This window comes from Amblyomma maculatum, chromosome 5 (assembly GCF_055883805.1).
Source record: "Amblyomma maculatum isolate TAMU_Amacu chromosome 5, ASM5588380v1, whole genome shotgun sequence".
Taxonomy (NCBI): Eukaryota; Metazoa; Arthropoda; class Arachnida; order Ixodida; family Ixodidae; genus Amblyomma; species Amblyomma maculatum.
Genome location: NC_139348.1, coordinates 134,855,858 through 134,875,073, shown reverse-complemented (window position 1 = coordinate 134,875,073; position 19,216 = coordinate 134,855,858). Strand labels below are relative to the sequence as shown.

Below are 19,216 nucleotides of genomic sequence, written 5' to 3'. Positions count from 1 at the left end.
CAGAATTACGAACGTGTTGTGCTGCCTTTTGCATGACAAGGCGGTTGCAAAGAGTTTTTTTGCCCAAATATCCTTGAATCGAGACTCAAGGTTGTTGGCTGCTGTAACAGCTGTTGGAAGCAGAAAAAAAAATTGGCTGCAAAGTCACGCGATCTGTGCCGACAGTGCCGACTACATGCCCTACCCATGCCCATTTCTTATTGATTTCTACTAGAATGTCATTCATCAGTATTTCATGGATTTAATAACAAACTGAGCTAACACACACAACAGACATGGGAGACCAGCTGACCTGGAAAAGTAGGTAGTCATCGGGAGAGTCGGCGTACATATGCGTCAACTTGTAGTGGCCCTGGCTGAGCACGTCTATCCGGTAACCGGTTAGCGTGTAACAGCCATGCCGGAAGTCTTGGCTGGTGCGGCGAAATGCGTCCACCAGACGTCTGTTCTTGGCCTCGGCTGATGACAGCTGGTCTTGTAGGGCTGCGGCGGACAACAAAGCAAGAACTTGTAAGCAAACAACGCTAAATCTATTCTGGGCCATCTGCTATAGTAAAATCTCATTACAAAAAATGCGGTTACAAGAGACATCTGAAAGTTGTTTGGTTGGTTTCCTTATGTTCTCCATGTTAACAATATCAAATACAAGATACGAGAAGATAAGAAGATGCACTCGATTACTAATGACAACTCTGTAAGGTGAAAGCCTTTCTAAGTTCATGGGTTGTGAAAATGTCCGCAGAAAATGTTCGCATGAACTGACAGTTGAAAAGAAATCTGTACTAACTGCGGATCGAACCACTATCTTTCCGATCCCAAGCCGAGCACGCAAACCACTAGACCATGCCAGGCTCGCGAAAAATCTATCGTAATTCTCATTAGCTAGCGTGGGGATAATAGTAGCAATGACAACAATGATGCAGTCAGAGACAATGATAATTATGATAACAGTGATGAATATGATGGTGCATTTAGTTGATAATGACGATAGCAGTGATGACAGTAATGATGCAGTTAGTGAAAACAGTCCTGTAAAGTGGCTTGCGCCATGTCCGCTCTTTAGCAGATTTAAGCGCAGTTCTGTAATTCTTTTTTAGGTCCCTAGAGCCCTCACTATTTAGAAGAGACACAACTCAAATACATCCATGCAAAATGGCAAACATCAAACCAACTCGTAAGCAGTGCACTTTTCATTCCCTTGGCTCGTCTCCGTACCACTGCTGATGTCACACATCACAAGGCTGTGATTATTGTCTAATTGCATTGAAATTTCTGTCGTTCTGCTTCTACAAATGCAGTCGCGCTCCTGTCCTAACTGTTCGCTTGAATGGTTTTCCATTCCAGATTCCACAGCGCCGGCCACTTTGTACACCAGTAGTTGAACCTGTCGGGCTCCGGAGCTGTCGCCATGTTTACATGGGACAGTTCTGTTTGACGATTCAGCTGCTAAAGCTTCACATCTGACACAAACTCAAATGTCTAAAAGTCATGTTGAAGCGAGTGAAATGCTTAGTTATCAAGGCAACAGGCACAATAGTTAATTACGTTTGTCGGATCTTAAACTTAAGCACTAATATATGCGTGCCATAACCGCCAGGCGCCGCATTCACTCATCACCATCATTGTCAAAACAGCGCATGAGCAAAAGCTAGCATTGACAACATCTCTTCTCTTGCCCCCCTGCCATGAATACAACGTAATAAGCAGGCTGCCTTTTCACGGCAGCATATAAACTTCAAATAATCAGTGATGTGGGCTTCGAACAGAAGCAACAGGAAGGCTTGCAAAGCAAAGTCCTTTACCTCAGAAGTTGGGAAGGGAGCCACTCAAGAAAAGACAACTACTATATCGGACTTTTGCCCCACCGCGGTGGTGCAGTGGTAAGACGTCTGACTACTGTGCCGGAGTACCTGGGTTCGATCCCGACCGCCGGCGGCTGCGTTTTGATGGAGGCGAAAAGAAATGGCGTCCGTGTGTTGTGTGAACGTTAAAGATCCCCAGATGGTCAAAATTACTCCAGAGCCCTCCACTACGGCATCCTTTTCTCTCTTTCCATTTTCACTCCCACCTTCCTCCCTTTCCTACCCCCCTTCCGCGGTTCAGGTGTCCATAGAACAAGTGTAACAGATACCGCACCTTATCTTTCCCATGAACCATTATTATTATTATTATATCGGATTTCTTTAAGCTATCCTGAACAATTTTATAGTAATGTGGGTTAATGTGTTTAAACGCATTTATGTGCTGATGTGCAGTACGCCGATCTAGTCTGACTACTCCGTGTGTTCTAAAATTTCGGTTACAAGACAGCTTTCTCGGGTCCCTTGAGTGTCTCTTGTAATGACGTTTTACTGTACTGTTATGAATATATATAAACAAACAATTTAGAGCTATCATATTCACATTGCATGTAATGTCAGGCATGTACTAATGACATGTTTGAAACAGAAAAACGGGGCCAATGGGGCAAGGACAAGAAAGAATGTAAACCAACAGGACTGGCGCCAAAAGCGTAATGACACACCTCCTGTGTTGCATGGCAGTCACTGTGTTCATAGAAGTGCTTAGAGTTACTATACTAACTGCATGTTGTACACACGATGTCAATGTTTCAGACTCTGCATACCACTGTAAAAACAAGAATACCATACGGAAAAATTAAGTTTTAAATTGTTCTGCCCTGTTTTCCAGATTCACAGCCGGGTGTTTGTTAATTTGGGGATGGAGCTTTCAAATGATACAAGAAAAAATTGTTTAAATCAGTAGACTGTCCCTTTAAGGAGGTGAAAATTCTTCCTAGTGTTTTTGCTTTGGAAGCATACAAACGCTAAAATATAATCGCTGCTTTTTCGTTTTAATTTGTGCAAAATGTTACGCTAAACTGTAGCCGGAATCTAGACTGACAGAGACTGGACAAAGACCTGTTACAGTGCAGATTTTGCGTGCCTTATGTGATCTCATACCCCTTAGCGACGTCGCAATCATCACCTGGAACCTGAAACCGATCGAACCAGAAAAGTGCTGGAGAAGGAATTCAATTCAATTATTACCGAGCCTAGGCAAATTTGATGCGCTGTGATCCATGTTTACGGTTGCCTTAGGAACAATTCAAAAGCACTTCAGATAAATTTGTAAATACAGAAACCACCTGGTTTTCATGGTCAAGACTTCAGTGGTGGTGATGGTGATGAAAATATTTTAATGAAAATGTTTAGGAGGTTGTAGCGGTGGTTGAAGTCCTCAGTCAGGAGCCCTATTGGCGTAGGCTGCTGCTGTCCGCGCTCTTTCGACGAGTTCTTTTGACTCCCTGTGTCCGAGCTAGTCAGAGCTGCCTCCCACCCCTCCTGCGTTGGCCGGTTATTAATAGCGATAATCTGATTTCATTGGCAGGCCCACACCATATAGTACAGGTCCATCTTCTCCCCGCAAAATTTGCACTGCGAGTCAAATGATTGGATCTATTGCGTATAGTCTTCGTGGGTTGTTGAAAAAATTGGTCTGTAGCTTGCGTAGGTGTTCCTCTCTTTTGTCTAGTATCCTAGCCGGTGGAGGGTAGACCCGGCGAGATCTTACATGCTGAAGTATTTCAGTGTAAGTTAGTATAATAGGGTAGGAGGTTCCACGAGATCCGTATTGGGTGCCGGGTGGAGAAATGCTCGGGCTGAGGTGTGTGTGCTCTCATTCCCTGGGATGCCCTGGTGTCCTGGTACTCATACTATGTGTTTAGGCGTGGGTTGGTAGCCACGGGTGTAACTATCTTGCAGGATTTTAGTTGCTAGCAGTGCAATCCTGCCCTTGAGGTAATTGCGATATGCTGTCTGTGAATCTTTAAGAATGTATTCTGAGGTAGTGTGTGTTGCAGCTTCACAAGGCTTCATTTCTTCCGCAGCCAGTACGTCTTGGCTGGGCAATAAGACCGTTCATTGTTTCATTTTGGTGCACTACCACAACAACTGCAACGGCTGCCATTCCCTGTTCAGGACCCGCGGCATCGACATAGAACACGCCCTCGCGCCCGCCGTAGTGCCTTTTTATAGCTTTCGCTCGTGCTTGTCGTCTTGGTTGGTGAAAATCGGGGTGCATATTCCTCAGCAATAGAGTTTCCTTGAATTGACCTCTCCATTTTAGGGTCTAGCTGTCAGGGGTAATTGATGTTCAAGTAGTTCAAGACTTGTCGGCCAGTCAGAGTCGTGAAGAGTCATACCACCTGCGCCATGAGGTGTGCCTCTATCAGCTCGTCTACCGTGTTGTGGATGCCCAGTCGTAAAAACCGGTCCGTCCATGTCGTAAGAGGGAGGCCCAGGGCTTTCTTGTAGGCTATTCTGATTATGACGTCGAGGTTCTTGATGTCAGTTGAGGTTCTTTATGTCAAACTTCTTGAGATGGAGGTATATCCGACAATTAGCAGCCATTGTCATTTGCACTCAAGGAGCAATATAAACACTGTGCCAACACTCCACGCTACTTGTGGGCTCAGTCACACCAGGAACAATGATGAAATATTGTGAGCAACAACTAAACTTGTCAATATTAATGAACAAAGTAGAAAAGAGAGAGAGAGAAAAAAAAGAACGTGGCTCACTCTTCCGGTCGGGAAGTGAACCATCCTGGTCCAACTTGAGCTGCACCAGAGCGGTCACATCCTGGGAGCAGCCAAACTGTTCCAGCACCTGCCAGCACAATAAGGCTTAGTATAAACGGAAAAGCAGCGACACTAATTTTTGGAAAACAAAAAAAAAAGAATATTCCTCCTTTCTCATCAGATGCATCTGAATAGCATTTAAACCCTCAAAAATCCACAGAAAGATTGTCGTTTCAAAAACCCTCGTCACTTCCTCCGTGAAGAGCAAGTCAAGAAACAAAAGCCAGGCTTTGTAAATAAACCTTTCTCCTTTAGTTTTTCTTTATGAAGTGGTATTCATATAAAACTGTATCAAAACATCTGGACTGTGCCAAACTGCCCATCACGTCTACACTGACGTTCTCGGACTCAAATTTTTGAGACAAAAAAATGAATAGTTTAACGTTTGTTTTTGTTTCCAAAAGGAGAGAGAACTGGATTTTGCTATCATCTCATATGTTGCTATTCAGCCACTTTGTTTCAGGATGAGATTGCTATAGCCCTCTGTGCCGATCCTTTGCTTACAGCTGACCATTTTGTTCTCGAATTCAGTTTCTGCTGCCTTTCGTCTCTTTATGCTTTTGCATCCGTTTCTGCCTAGCTACGCGAAGTCATTCAACTTCAGTACATTTCAAAATAAAAAATGCAAGGAATTTTGGCTAAAATTCCGATTATCATAGAAAAGTAGTGTTGTACAGGTTTTGCTCTTCTTCAGTAAGACATAAGTCATCAATTAAATCTCTTCTTTCATTGATTAGCAGTGTGGCTGCAGCGCTGCACTGTGGAACTTGCTGTTGCCTTGGCAACACATTGCTGTGCGTAGCAACACATTGTTATGCAATGTTGACTGATCACAGCTGCTTCACAAAGAAAACAGTTTTGCTTGAGGTACACTCCGGACTTTTGCACTAATAAAATAATGCGCCCTCTGCAATAGACACCAAACTCAATCTACTCTGATACAGGGACCATGCTCTGTGTGTTCTTTTGACACCCTGGTACCTTGGTGTAACAGAGACACCTAAACACCAGCTTTTCTCGTTCGGCACAATTTGGCACAAGGGTGGTGTCAATGCGTTACACAACAGTCTTCCTTCAAATGACATTTTTGAAATTTACAACCCATCTCCAACATGCCTACTAATTTATTCACATCCGGGTCAATCATTCCATGCTATAAGGTGCAAACGAGCCAGATAAGTCCTATCTCAGTTAATTTTTACCTGTTTTCTCAAACAAATTTTTGAGAGTTTGCTAGTTTACAAGAGGGTTATCTTAGGGTAGACAAAGGAATAATTCTTATTGCAGCATGCTGCAGGCGACCAAACTATGCAATGTTGGGAATACAGTTCTCATTTTGTACTTGCTCATTTTTTGTGTGCTCTCATTTCAATGACTTTCAATTTCTCTATTTAGTGGTATTTTTCTCTGCTGTTTCTATAAACAAAGGAATGAAAATGTTAGATAATTTAAAACTAACAAAAAGGTAATTACATATTTCAAGTCAGCATAAAAAGACTAGTTAAGACTGTGCATTTAGCTTCAAAATAATGGGAAATGTTCCAAGAGCCCTGCCCCCCTTTGTTAAGGGCACATAAACAATGGTTGTAATGACTTGTCTAGCCCAACCAGCGATCGTGTGGTACAATGCCACGTAAATGCAGTCTGTACCGAGAACTTTGAAGGACGGTACAAACCCAAGCTACATGTTCAAAGTTACCTTGACCCTCGCTCGCAGCCGCTCGTTTTCCTCTTCCAGCTTGGTGACATTCTCGATGCGCTGCCTGAAGGCCACTTCCAGTGGATTGTCCACCAAGTGCACCACCCGGTAGTTGGAGTCCTCCTGCTCGGGAAGAGGTTCCCCCAGCCACCACAAGCACTCACACGGTGTCCATCCGACATGCACGCAAAGAAAAGCTTTGTGCTGAACGAGTGCTACTCGTGATGTTCCTTCCGATTCATGCCTTTGGCATGCACAGCTTCCAGCATAAATAGGGAAGACTGTCAGCAACGCGATTCCACTAGGCTTCCCTTCGTCTTGCCTTGCACGAAGTAAAGACACTATACTGCAGTAAATGTATGCTCTGCGCTACGAAGTGTAGCGCCAACATTTGGGAAAGTTCAGATGTCAAGCTTACTTCCCACGATGAAATGTTTCGGGCATGTCAGACAGCCGTACGAAGCGCTACTAGTCCCAAGTTTTCTTCTAAGGCATGACATGTAGTATATTAAGGAACATAAGAATGCCCCAATACTCTTGGACGTAGTTGTCTATTCTTTGCTATGGCAAATTTAACTGAACTAAAGACAGCTGCATTTAATTCTGGTTTTCCAGCGGGATTAACCACGATGTGCGAAAGGTGTGAAAGGACCTCATGAAATCACTCACCGCCTGGCCATCAGCAAACCTATGGAAATTGAAAAAAAAAAAAAAAAAAGAAAAAAAGAAGAGAAACAGCAATGTTATCATATCTGCATCTCAAGTGCACATAATGTACAACCAGAGACCGCACAAATGTGAGTTAATCCAAGTTTGACAGGGGAGGCAAGTGGTGACACTTACTGGACCTCATCTGTCTGGACTTGCACATTCGCCAAGCTGGAATCCATCATCCTTCGATTCCGCAGCTCTTCCAACTCTTTGTCCGCCTGCAGAGTTCGACATTGCAACAATGCAATTTCAGCACAGCGCGCTGCAAACACGAAACAAAAGGAGTCCGCACCTAGTTTTATGCATTGCTAAATTTACGCAGAGTATCGAGCTGAACAAGCCGAAGTCAAAGTCAAAGTTTATTTCCCATCTAAAACTACAGATGGAGGAATCGTAGAAAAAAGCTGCCCTTGGGCATAAGTCATGGCATAACTTTCACATCCATTGATCACGTGACAGTAGTTCATTATTCAGGAATTTTTTTTAGTGTGGCCCACTGTTAAAGGGAACGTGTGATTGCTCGGCCCACTCGACAACTGGTGAGAATCGGCGGCGTCATGCTCATGCTAATGAAGAGCAGCCCGCCGTACTCACTACGTGTGCACCTTGTGCGATCATTTGTCACCGGCTCTCTCAGGAGTGCTTTGTAAAGCGCGGCAGTCACGCGGTCTCATGTTCCCTTTAACAGTGGACCGTACTGTACATACACAGCATAATGAAACTTGCTCCAGCCTTCTTTCCCGATCCTGATCACAGTGAACGAATCTGGGAGCCATGCAGGAATTCGTTCCAGCGCAAATCAATTTTAATGTTTGCCATTTCCATAACCTCAATCAAAACGAATTCTGCTGACAGTACTGCGTTTGCGACATCACAAATATTAACTCCATGTTACTGCTTCCTCCCCTTGTGAAGAACAAATCACGACGCCCGTCTTAAATGTTTTATGAATTGGGTCATCATTACGGTTGCAATCCAAGGCCATCAACAGGCATACAAGCATTTTTCCAGTAATCTGTGTGACATAGTTGCTGCATCAAGTGGAGCATCAACCCTAGCTATGTTTTTGGCTTTCTACTCCTGCTTTTACGTCAGCCTTTTTAATTTCAATTTCAATTTAATTTCAAAACTAGTTTCTCGTGCCAGACACAGACGACTTTGAAAATGTGATCAGATTATTCATTTATTTGTGATGTCCTCAGTGCCTGGGTCAGGCGTTACAGAGAAGTGCAGTATGTAGCATGTTCAATAAATTAAAGGAAAAAGATAAAACAAGCAAATGCAATAGTTACAATTAAAAATAATTATACAGTGCAAATATGATTAATTCAGACCTGAGCTGTTTGAGAGTTGGCAATAAGGCCATCACATGCCTGCCTCCCCCCTCCCTCAACCCCCGATTTGCCGACTTCTGCAGTGAATGAATCAAAGTGCAGCTACTGATATTTCTTTTTTTTCCAGCTTATTGAGTTGGAAAAATAAGGGCAATAATTTAAATAGCACAGTAAAATCTTTTTAATTCAGCCCTCAAGGGACCAAGAAAATTGTTCAAAATATTGAACAGTGCTGAAAAACTGCCGAAAACCCTTTTCGTCGCAGTATCTTATATCATGGACTCTTGGAGTATGGTTGTCTATACATGTGAGATGAAAATTAAGTAACAAAGAGAATTTTCCCCAGTTTTGTAAAATGCTTTGTTTTGTGCACACTGTTGGGAATATCGGAGAGTTAATCCTGAATAATTAAGCGCCATTGTGGCCCTTTTTACTGCTGACTCTTCACAAATGATCTCGTCGCGTTTTTGGGACGCTTCTCCACATGAACTATTGCGTGAAGCACACCCGAAAATTGACTGCTCTGCACACTAGATGAGTGCAGGAAGCATGGGGATTCGAGGGAGAAAAATATGTGCAGGTGTTAAAATGTCATGACACCCTTTCAAGATAAAACTAAAAGACCAGTGACGCACGCACCCGATGGCAGCAGAAGAATGCTGTGAAGTTAACTTGCTCTTTCCTATCTCTTCTTTCCTGTCCTTTCTTTCAGCGCTCTTTCCTGTCCCTTCTTCTTTTCGCTTTCGGGCTAGTACTTCATTTGCGCTGAATTTTTTTCCCATCGTAATATACCAACTAGCCCAACAAAACGTTTTAACTTGCTTCACCCTCGAAACCAGAGCGGGCAGCGTTACGGAGCTAGCCGCTGCCTATCATAAGATGCCTACTCCTGCTGACAGTGCATTGTAAATAAAACGATTTAAATAATTAATGTACGGTTTTTTCCCATGACATCTTTGGCCACAGAGCACATCTCGCAAGGGCTACTTACAGGCTTTAGATAGTTAGGGTGGCTCCATCGCAACACGGCAACGTGACATTCAGTCAGTGAGATGAGAAATCGAAGGCCAATCTCAAGCATGTACCACGTTCACCATGAGCTGAATGCCAGCAGGTGCCCAAAGTTCGTTCGAATAAATTGGGCACAACAGTTTTGGATCAGTTTGAGCCCCGCGATCAGGCAAGCTTGAAGTGGGCAATTCGCGATAAGCCACAAGCTTAAGCATAGCAGTCTTTTTTGCTTTGCGAGCCAAGAAGACATGACACGTTGAAACCGACAGTTTAATCATGGGTTACTTCCAATAGCGATATCCTAAATGCAGTGCATAGTATGCCTGTGACAGTGCCCAGCTAACTGAGACCAAAGTAGTACCGTAGGTACTACATTGTTGAATTACAGCACACTTGCAGGACAAAGAGAAACAAGAGTAGCCACTTCGCCCATGGTTAGCACACTACTCCACACACCGAAGTGACTATTATTCCCACCTGTTCGAGTGAGTGGCGGTAGTCGTTGAGCATATTCTCTAGGAATTGGATCTGCTTGGCAGCAGCAGCCGCCGGCCAGTCGGGGCCGGCCTCCTTCTGGTAGCTCTCTATCATGGCCCGGCAAGCTTCCTTTTCCTGGATCGAGGAACGGGCAGCCGAGGTCAAGGATAGCATACTGGCGTTCCATTCTGCAGTCTGGCTGGCAAAGTGCTACCAGCTAAGTAAGAGTGGTCCCTACAAAGTAGTAATAATGTCTTGGTAGTGACAACTGGCTGGCATCGTTTATTCAGCTTTCTGAACACATAGCCTGCTGTCATTTGTCAAAGAACTTCCTTTCATGATTGTGCTTTCTCCTTGAAAATACTAGAAGAAAATATTGTGAAAATGCAAAAGAAAAAAAAAAAGTTGAAGTAACATAAAAGAGGATGCCTTCGCAGACGCTTGCACAGGATGCCAACTGGGCTAAGGTTAGCCCTGCCTTTCCTTTTCCAACTTTATTTTGGCATTAATCATGGATTAATTGATAACACAATCCATTTCCCCTTACAAACACCCATTATTATGTGGCCACTTTTCTAGGCAGTTGCGTGCATGCATGCTTTTTGCACTGACTTCAGGCAGAGAGAGAATACAGTCTTGACACAAGGGGGCTCTTGAGAACTATGTAAAAAGCACAGGTGTTCCTGAAGGCATAGAAAGATTAATAACCCCTATTTAACTGTAATGCAAGCTACAAGAGTTGATCTGCCCTGGCAGAACAACTCCAAAGAAACCTGTCGGGAGAAAAGCGCGACTGTGTTACATGACGCATAGCGTGACAAGACCCCAAAAAGTGCCCAACAATACGTCTTAGGCAAAAGACGAGAACAAGCAAGAGATTTGGCAACGGTACCTTTCCCACGAGAAGCAGACGCCTCTGCATTCGGCGCAGAAGCGCCGTCTGCTCGTCAAACTGTGTCTGCAACTTCACGAGCTTTGCGCTGCTTCGACGCAGCTCCTGGCTGTTGGTCTCTGCCTTGGCCCGCAGCGTCTCGTTCCTGAAGTACAGAGGTCAGCTATAAATGGGCAATGCTCCAGAGAACAAGGTGCCAAGGCTTTCAAATCACAAAAAGCAACGCAAATATTTGGGTTTTCAATAGACGAAGCATCTATTCTTAAGACCAAATTTCTTATGCTGCCATGAAGTTACTCCGATAAAACTTACCAAAATATGAAACACCAAAGAAATTGCTTTGTTCACTGCAGTGGTATACGATAAAAACAAAAAAAGGACAGAAAAATTGGTGCCTTTTGAACACGAATACTCTTGTGGCATGCAACAGGTCACCATCGTCTGAGACTCGGAGGTTCACTCTTCCGTTCAAATCTAATGACACAGCTCAACCCAACATCCAGAACCAATGATACAAAAAATGCAAGTTTTAAGGCCTCGCCATATGTCAGCACTCGTTTCCTGCGCATCTGTGCTAATCTACTGGCGGATTCAATGATGGAGAGTATCACCGACCGGATGACTACACTTCCCTCGATCATCTGCGATTATGTTTTTTTCCGAAGCGCCTTTAATTAGCTATAAGAGGTACTTGCTTTTGGTACTGACCTCTGCAACCTTGAACCAATGCGCCCTTAAAAAGGTACAAAACAGTGACAGCAGCTGCAAGCTAGAGTCACCAACAGATAAGAACGGCAAGAAGTCCTCGCTGCGGGCTGCTGTGAGTGAATTTATGGACGTGCATCCAACCTCATCAGGTCCTGCTGGTAACTTTCATGAGCTGCTGTATGCAACAGCTATTACAACCGGCCAGAAAGGACACCATGGCCAGGAAAAGGCAGTCAAGAGACAGAGTGTTGTGTTTGAAAAGACACCAAGGACGACAAAATAGTTGCCTTCAGAATAAGCAAATGTGGCAGTATACTATGAATACTTCTGCAAATATTGAATACCTTATTTCTCAATACTGTTTCCCTTGCCTGCTGCTCGTCCTGCGCAGCCAATTTATTTGACATTGTTTTGTTTATTTTTATAGCTTTTATTTTTTTTTTTTGCCCTCCTAGAACCACACTGAGCGTTAAATATTCTTTTTTTTTTTTTCAATTTTTGTGAATTTCAAATTTTCTTCTCAGTCTAGACTTCTTTATAAAACAAGATTGTTGTAATTAAAAATGTGTTGTTGTGTGAGAAAAAGAAACAAAAATTGATAACTGTCCTGACTTGTAGCATGTCTGCAGAAATGCAATTTTAAGCCAACCTTTAAAATTTTTCAGCTCGGTGAGATTTCACATCATTCGGGGATAAAATAATTACTAAAAAACAATGTTCCTGATATATAACAACCAATTTTTGTGAAAGTAGTCGGTAACAATATTTTTAACAGGCTCGAAAAATTCCATATATATCCATCAAGAACAATCCACCTAACCATATGTATGGCACAAGCCGTGTTTACATGAATGTTCCAACTGGTGCAATGCATGAGCATATAATGCACTAGAAAAGTGCATTGTACTAATGCACCAGCACTAATAGGGGTGAACTGAAATGCGTAAGTCGACTTCTGCCGCGCACGGAAGCCTAACTGTGTCGCATTAAGAAGACCATTACTGCGGGCTGGGTGCACTCGCCGAGCACAGAGGTAGCAAAGCCACTTGATCTACTTAGAGCTTTCTTTGATAGCTGTGCTAGTGCTAATAGCATGTTTTTACCTCGTATAAGAGCTCACTATAGACGAGACTGCGGCTAATTCAGTTGCATGCAGGCACTCTTTGTGGGTAGCTAACCAAATCTGGCGGTGACGCTGCAAATGTTCATTGCAAGTTGGAGTGCAGAGAAGGGTGTGGATGTTTGTCGGCGCTAACAAAACCAGTAAGAAGCGTACACACAACGGTGAATTCAAGAACAGGCATGATAAAGTTGGATGTGCACTTGGTACAACACCGTAACATAACGTCACAAAGCAACTGACGGCCAGCCACAGTGAGAGAAAAGGAAACCGGTTTCGCCAAAAGCATTGCCTTCACTTTCAATATGCGACACCATGCGCCACCATCATTGTGCCAGAGAAAATGTGTTACATATACGTGCAAACATTGGCACAGCGATGCACTGGTGCTGCATTTATGAAAACAGGACCCAAAAGACATGTTCTGCCTACACAAGAGCTTTGCTATCGAAAGTTTCTGCACAAAATATTCTTTCGGGTTTGAGACACTGAAAGATTAGAATAACTGCCCAATCATGCTGTACACACTAATAGCCACGTGTATTTCTCCTTTCTGTTAATAGAAATATTGGGTTAGCAGCAACACTGTTGTTCATGTATTGTTTGCCTTTGTTTGGATATAATTAAACTGTACACATTTCGGGCCGAACAGCTATGTGAACATGCACAGGCCGTAGTTTTATACCCTGCAACAAGACTCCTTAGCAAAGGGTTTACAAATACATACTTGGCTTGATCTATTACACACAACCACACTGCAGCTGAAAGTAGAAAGACAGAATATTGTGTTTTGTTCATGGGTGGTGCTCATGTATTACATAGCACTTGCAGTTAAAAGAACAACACACCACCACCACCATCCATCCACCATGTGTACCATTAAGATAATGGCAGCCATTTAATTCAAATTGCAACGTAGTAGCACAAATAGAATTTGCATCCAGACTAGGAATACGGCTAGGATGCAAAGCTTACTCGGCCAGCAGCTTTGATTGTCGTTCTGTGAGAGCTAGCTCAGAGCGTCGCAGGTCAGCCAGGCACTGCAGCACTGCTCTCGGACTCCTGAAAGAAAAAGAAAGGCAAAAAATAAAGGTTGTGACCTCCCACATAAATGGCCTCAATAGCCTCAGCATCAATGAGAACATAACAGATAGCACCACAAAGCACTCTGCCCGGCTGCATCAGGTCCACTTCCTATGTGGTGACCACAAAATAAACTTGCTCTGCTTCTTGCCTCTCCCTTTGAAGTGTTGTGCACTTTGCGCTTAGCCTGCCCACCTCGTGACCACTCTAGTAACCGCTCGAGTAACCACTCAGATGAAACGTGACTAACACGCCTCATTGGAAGCATCCCGTGTCTGGCCAACTTTGAGAATCTGCAAGTGCCTTTCACAGAGGACTTTACGAACAAATTCAAGTCGGCAAGCGTGGATCAATAAGTGCACTTGCTCTACCAACAAAGAAGCTCCTTTCACTGAGAAAGGAGATTTTATAAGCTAGAAAAGAACACATGAATGACGCAATCTTCTATGATAACACATAATAGGATTTCCCATTGAAAGGGCATTTCTGGATAAACAGTGCCCGAAACACGCCTAGAGAAAATTTTAAGTGAACAAACAGCCTGCTTGCTTCGTTACCCTAAAACATCACCAAAATGCAAAACCCGATAGGGTGTTAGGTTCACAGACCCTGGCAGGTAGCATCTATAATGCCATCACCCCGACATGGTGTTCATTCAAGGCATGCATACACTGACATTCTTTCGGAACACTCTGAAATAATAAACAAGGCTAGAATAAAGATTTAGTAAGTTATATGAAGTTTTACAGAGCATAAGCAGCTATGGCTATCACGTGCCAAACACAATCAGAATAAAGAATTAGGCCATCTCCACAAACCAGGGTCAATGGAATTGTGAAATTTCGTATCAGAAGTCATCCGCTAAAGATTGGAAAATTAAATAACACTCCCTTACGGCAGTTTCAAAATGGAGGCTTTTGTAGCTGACGGGAAAAAAAACAAAACAGCGGCAATGTCGGACATCCACCAAGTGAATCTTGGGCACTCACGTGAGCCCATGCGGCTCAGCGGCCAGCTCCTTCCATTGGTCGAGCTCGGCCTGCAGCTGCTCCAGACTCAGTTGTTGCTGGCTGTTGATCGTCTGTAGTTCCTTCAGCTTGGCCGAGTTGCTCTGCGCTGCCAGTAAACGCTCCTGAATCAGGTGCACGTTCATGCGAGCCCGCCTGCACAGCGTGCGATGAAATGCGATGAAGCATGTAGCTCCACCCTGCTGCCAATGTCAAGACAAAACAGCAGAACATATGCACAGCCCAGTGTGTCACACGCAGGGCTCAGCAATGTGAAGTAACGACAGGCAAAACGCAAAGGCGGAAACCCCATTGTGAGCTGTACAGGGTTGTCTACTTTCAGCTTGAGGGCGAGTCCATACTACTGGCAATCCTGGAAAATTAGTGCGTAGGAACAGTGAAAGGTAAAAGTCTGTCCTGCAGTGCATCGTCAGCAAGGACTTGTGCATACTGCAGCCTGCAGCAGACGACAAAACCAGAGTGCATACCCAAGCTCTCACCATGTCTGCCCAATAGTTTCCAAGGTTTTGCGAGAGGCACTCCACAGAGTGACAGTGGCTTGAAGCCGTGTTCAAGCTGCAAGTGGGCAACATACAAGTTGTGCAGAGCACTAGCATTTGGTAAAAAAATGCAGCACGTGCAAACAGAAACACAAATGGGGTGACCTGACTGACAACACCTACAGCAACATGTTGCTTACCGTAAAGCACACACGACAGTCAATGGAAAGTTTGTACCAACTGCTAATTCCTGGCTCTTGAAGCCCCTAAGGGCAAAGGGGACAACCCAGAGAATTGCACGAACATAGAAGATATGTGCAACACCACACAAAGTGGATTCTTTGCCAGCTATAACTGGTCTACTGCTTTCATGTGACATAACTGGCTCATTGTTCTCATGTCCAAGGTTATTTTGACAGGAGGAGAACAGCAAACTGAGTGCAGCAAAGCTATGAAAAAGCGCGAGCAGAGGTGCTCCTTAACTGCGGCTCTGAATCTGACGCCGTATGTGTGGACGCCGCTTACACGGACGATGAAGTGGTGGCGGCCATCGCCAACTTCTTTCTACAACCTCCTGCTAATGTCACCCTCCCCTCAGTCACCTCCTCGGAGGCCGCCAAGGAAGCAGCCATTGCCTTTGAACTTGAGCACCCACAGCTGCACGCATTTTTGACTCAAATTATGGTACTAGATTGAACACGTGATCGAGTTCATGTCCTTGTGTTCAGCATACTGAGCTCGCCCACCACCAACCCGTGCCGCCACGCGGAACTTATATGGGAGCCTGTGCACTCCAGAAATCCCGGTAATGAGGCTACCAGTGTGTTAGCCTGAGGGTTAAGTCAGATGCCAGCAGCCTTCAATCCGGGATTCACTCAGGATCGCATGCACTCCTTCAGCGACCTTGCGCAGGCCTTTTGGGCTGAGCGCCTGCTCTACCCTCCACCCCAAATCTCCCTAGACAACTACACCACCACCAGATTCTCTGACAATGCCTCCAGACGTGCCCCCTCTAGCACCACTAGTATCAACGACCGCGGCGTCAACCCACTAGCCCTTCCAGTACCCTCTGCTACCCCTTCCCTCATTCTTCTACCTGGCTGGCCCCCCCTTCCCTGCGGACATGGTCAAGTAGACCATCGCGACCAGCTGGACTGCCAACGTCATGGCTCACAGGAACATGAACGTTTAAGTGCAGTGGGGTTATGCGGAGGCCCAGGGGCCTGTGAGCCCCGAGCTCCTCTGCGAAAATAAAGTTTCTCTGATGATGATGAAAATGTGAAGCTTGGCTAGTTTCATGTGCAGCCCAATACACCTGAGCGACGTTGTCATGCAAAGTACCACCACAGGTACACGCCATGCTCAAGTTCATCTGCCCTCTTTCCAGTGAGGAACAGTGAGGAACCGTGGCTTCAAAGAACAAAACATTTCAGATCCCAAAATGAAATCAGGATAAAAATGAACCAGCTCGTGCCATGAGGTACAACTGGCTAGCTGGAAAGGACATTGGTTTGTTTAGGAAAGGCAATAAGTATGAACCAGAAAAATAGCACCCAGTGAGAAGATAGGTGGCAGATAGCATGGTAGCAGCATCTATTGACGGATAGTGCAACAGACAGATTATCTGATGGGTCGGTAGAGTGATTTTGTGTTTGCTCGTCTCCTCCAAGCGCGAGAACTCACGTCATCAATATGTTTCACATAATCTACGCTGCATGGGGTGCACAAACTGAAGGAAATAGAGTCCTCAATTGTGATTTTGTCAACTACGCAACCACTTATTTGCATAAAGAATGCAAAGCTGGTTAGTGTTTCCAAGGTGTGACCTATCAGCTGATCTCAGCTTCTTGCTTCCTTTGACGTTTCTCTTTAATGCCCCTTTAGGCGTAAAATGAGAGATGCAAGCCATCAACACACCGGTGCTGTTCAACTTCTTCCTGAAGTTTGGCAAGCTCTTTCTCGACGGCTGGCAGCCTTTTTAGTTCATCCTTCATGATCCGTGAAAGTTCCTCCGCTTCCTTCAGATCATCCAGGCGTCGCTGAAGCTCCTAGAGAAAGGGGACAACACCAGTTTAAAGGGGCTTGAGAGACAACATGATCCACTGGCACGACTCTTGTGTTATCTCATGTTAGCAAACACTGTTTTAACACTCTCATGCATTTCTTATGACAGCTTTAATGCTGTAAGAATGACGTGCACCAGAATGGTTTGGTTGGTTTCGGTTTTGTGGGGTTTAACGTCCCAAAGCGACTCAGGCTATGAGAGATGCTGTAGTGGAGGACTCCAGAAATTTCGACCACCTGTGGTTCTTTAACGTGCACTGACATCGAACAGCACACGAACGGCACTCCGTTTCGCCTCCACTGAAACGCAGCCGCCGATGCTTCCTTGGGCACAGTAGTCGAGCGCCGTAACCGCTGCACCACCCCGGCGGGGCAACTTGCACCAAAATGCAAACAGAATTATTTACACATACCTTCCACCAAGCCATTTATTTAATCTCGGTAATTTTGATGATAATGCACCAGAAAAGCAGCGTGAAAACATTCACATAAAGATAAGCACAAAAAAACAACAACCATGAACTGTTTTATCTCTGCAACATACTCACCCAGCCCGTTGTTTACAGACCTCACCAATATTTTTCCGTTCTTTTTTCACCCCAAGTAAGTAACGAAAAATTGTTAAAGCCCGATTCATAGCTGTAAGGCTGTTTTGACAATTCAGCCTTTCTAGTGGCAGTCTTCAAGTGCATCTGAGGGTACGAATTCTAGCAGCTATCCGAGACTCAGCCGATATAGATGTCCTGAGCAAACTGCTAAGTCATTATGTGCTTTCTATTTATCTTTTGTGATCAAACAATTAGCTTCACTTAAACACAATAGATAAGAGCCACACAATAAACGGATCTGATGTCCCATTATCAGGACTCTCTTATGTGCAATTTAATGCTAGCAAATGCTGGTTCATTATCCTTGCACAACTCAGATGGTAGCGCTCTGCCGCGGTAATGCAGTGGTAAGATGCCCGACTAATGTGTCGGAATGCCCAGGTTCAATGCCTATCGCCAGTGGCTGGTTTCCATGGAGGAGAAAGGAAGAGGCGTTCCTCTCTTTCAGCTTTCCCTCCCTTCCCTTACCACACTGTTCAGGTGTCCACAGAACAAGTGTGACAGATACTGTGCCTTTCCTTTCCTGTGAACCAATTATTATTATTATTATTATAATTAGATGGTAGCTAAGATGTTGAAAGAATGTGTGGTCCCAAAACACAGGCAGCATGAACACAAACTTCCTGCAAGGATACAAGTAACACATTGTACGCAAAAAAAAAAAAAAAAAAAAAAAAAAAGGTTGTGGAAAGAAAAATAAGGAGAGAAGCATATTATATAAACCGATGGATGAATATTTTTCTAGTGCAGCCCTTTATAAGAACCCGTGAAAAATATGGCTTATCATGACATAGGGTGCACAACCACTCTGCAGTATTAATTCTTCTAATTTGTCAAAATGGGTAAAGATACCGGCTACAATTTGCGGCACCTCAATCGCACTCCTTCTAGACTTGGAGAACAGTGAACAAGAACTTTCATTCTTCGAAAGCTTTCTGCTCAGGGTAGCAAGCACTACCGTAAACAAGTTTCAGAAAACACCTCTGAAACATATTTACATTGTTTCATTTTGGGCAACAGTAACCTTCAGAGTAAAAAAAACAAATTCTATGACTCCTTCTGGTTATGCTGAAGTTTGTTTGGCAGCAAATGATGCATTTATTGCCTTAAAAATCGGTGTGAAAATTCCCCATCACTAATTTCAAACTTTTGACGAAGAGAGAGGTTGAAAGGGACTAGTATGCGATGTCTGCAGGTAAATGACAGCTTAGCCTAGCCTCGGAGATCCGTGTGGAACTAACCCGACATGCTGCAGTTTGCTTACGAAAACCGTCAGCAACGACGGTACCTGTAGGTGGTTTGCTTACCCTTCTTTAGCTTACAAAAACCCAATTTTCAGTGAATACAATACCTTCATCAT

General features: G+C 44.2%; 1 protein-coding gene across 2 annotated transcripts in view; it reads right to left on the bottom strand.

Moving 5' to 3' along the window:
- Nucleotides 1–19,216, bottom strand: part of LOC146189633 (mitotic spindle assembly checkpoint protein MAD1-like) — a 33,650-nt gene that overhangs the window by 6,564 nt on the left and 7,870 nt on the right. For both annotated transcript variants that reach the window (XM_084604396.1, XM_084604394.1), the window contains exons 7-16: nucleotides 17,102–17,232; nucleotides 14,667–14,840; nucleotides 13,570–13,656; nucleotides 10,767–10,911; nucleotides 9,875–10,009; nucleotides 7,185–7,270; nucleotides 7,011–7,029; nucleotides 6,342–6,464; nucleotides 4,583–4,670; nucleotides 293–483 (exon numbers count right to left, since the gene is read on the bottom strand). In XM_084604396.1, the coding sequence (XP_084460522.1) occupies nucleotides 293–483; nucleotides 4,583–4,670; nucleotides 6,342–6,464; nucleotides 7,011–7,029; nucleotides 7,185–7,270; nucleotides 9,875–10,009; nucleotides 10,767–10,911; nucleotides 13,570–13,656; nucleotides 14,667–14,840; nucleotides 17,102–17,232 (1,179 nt within the window). The remainder of the gene's footprint in view (nucleotides 1–292; nucleotides 484–4,582; nucleotides 4,671–6,341; nucleotides 6,465–7,010; nucleotides 7,030–7,184; nucleotides 7,271–9,874; nucleotides 10,010–10,766; nucleotides 10,912–13,569; nucleotides 13,657–14,666; nucleotides 14,841–17,101; nucleotides 17,233–19,216) is intronic.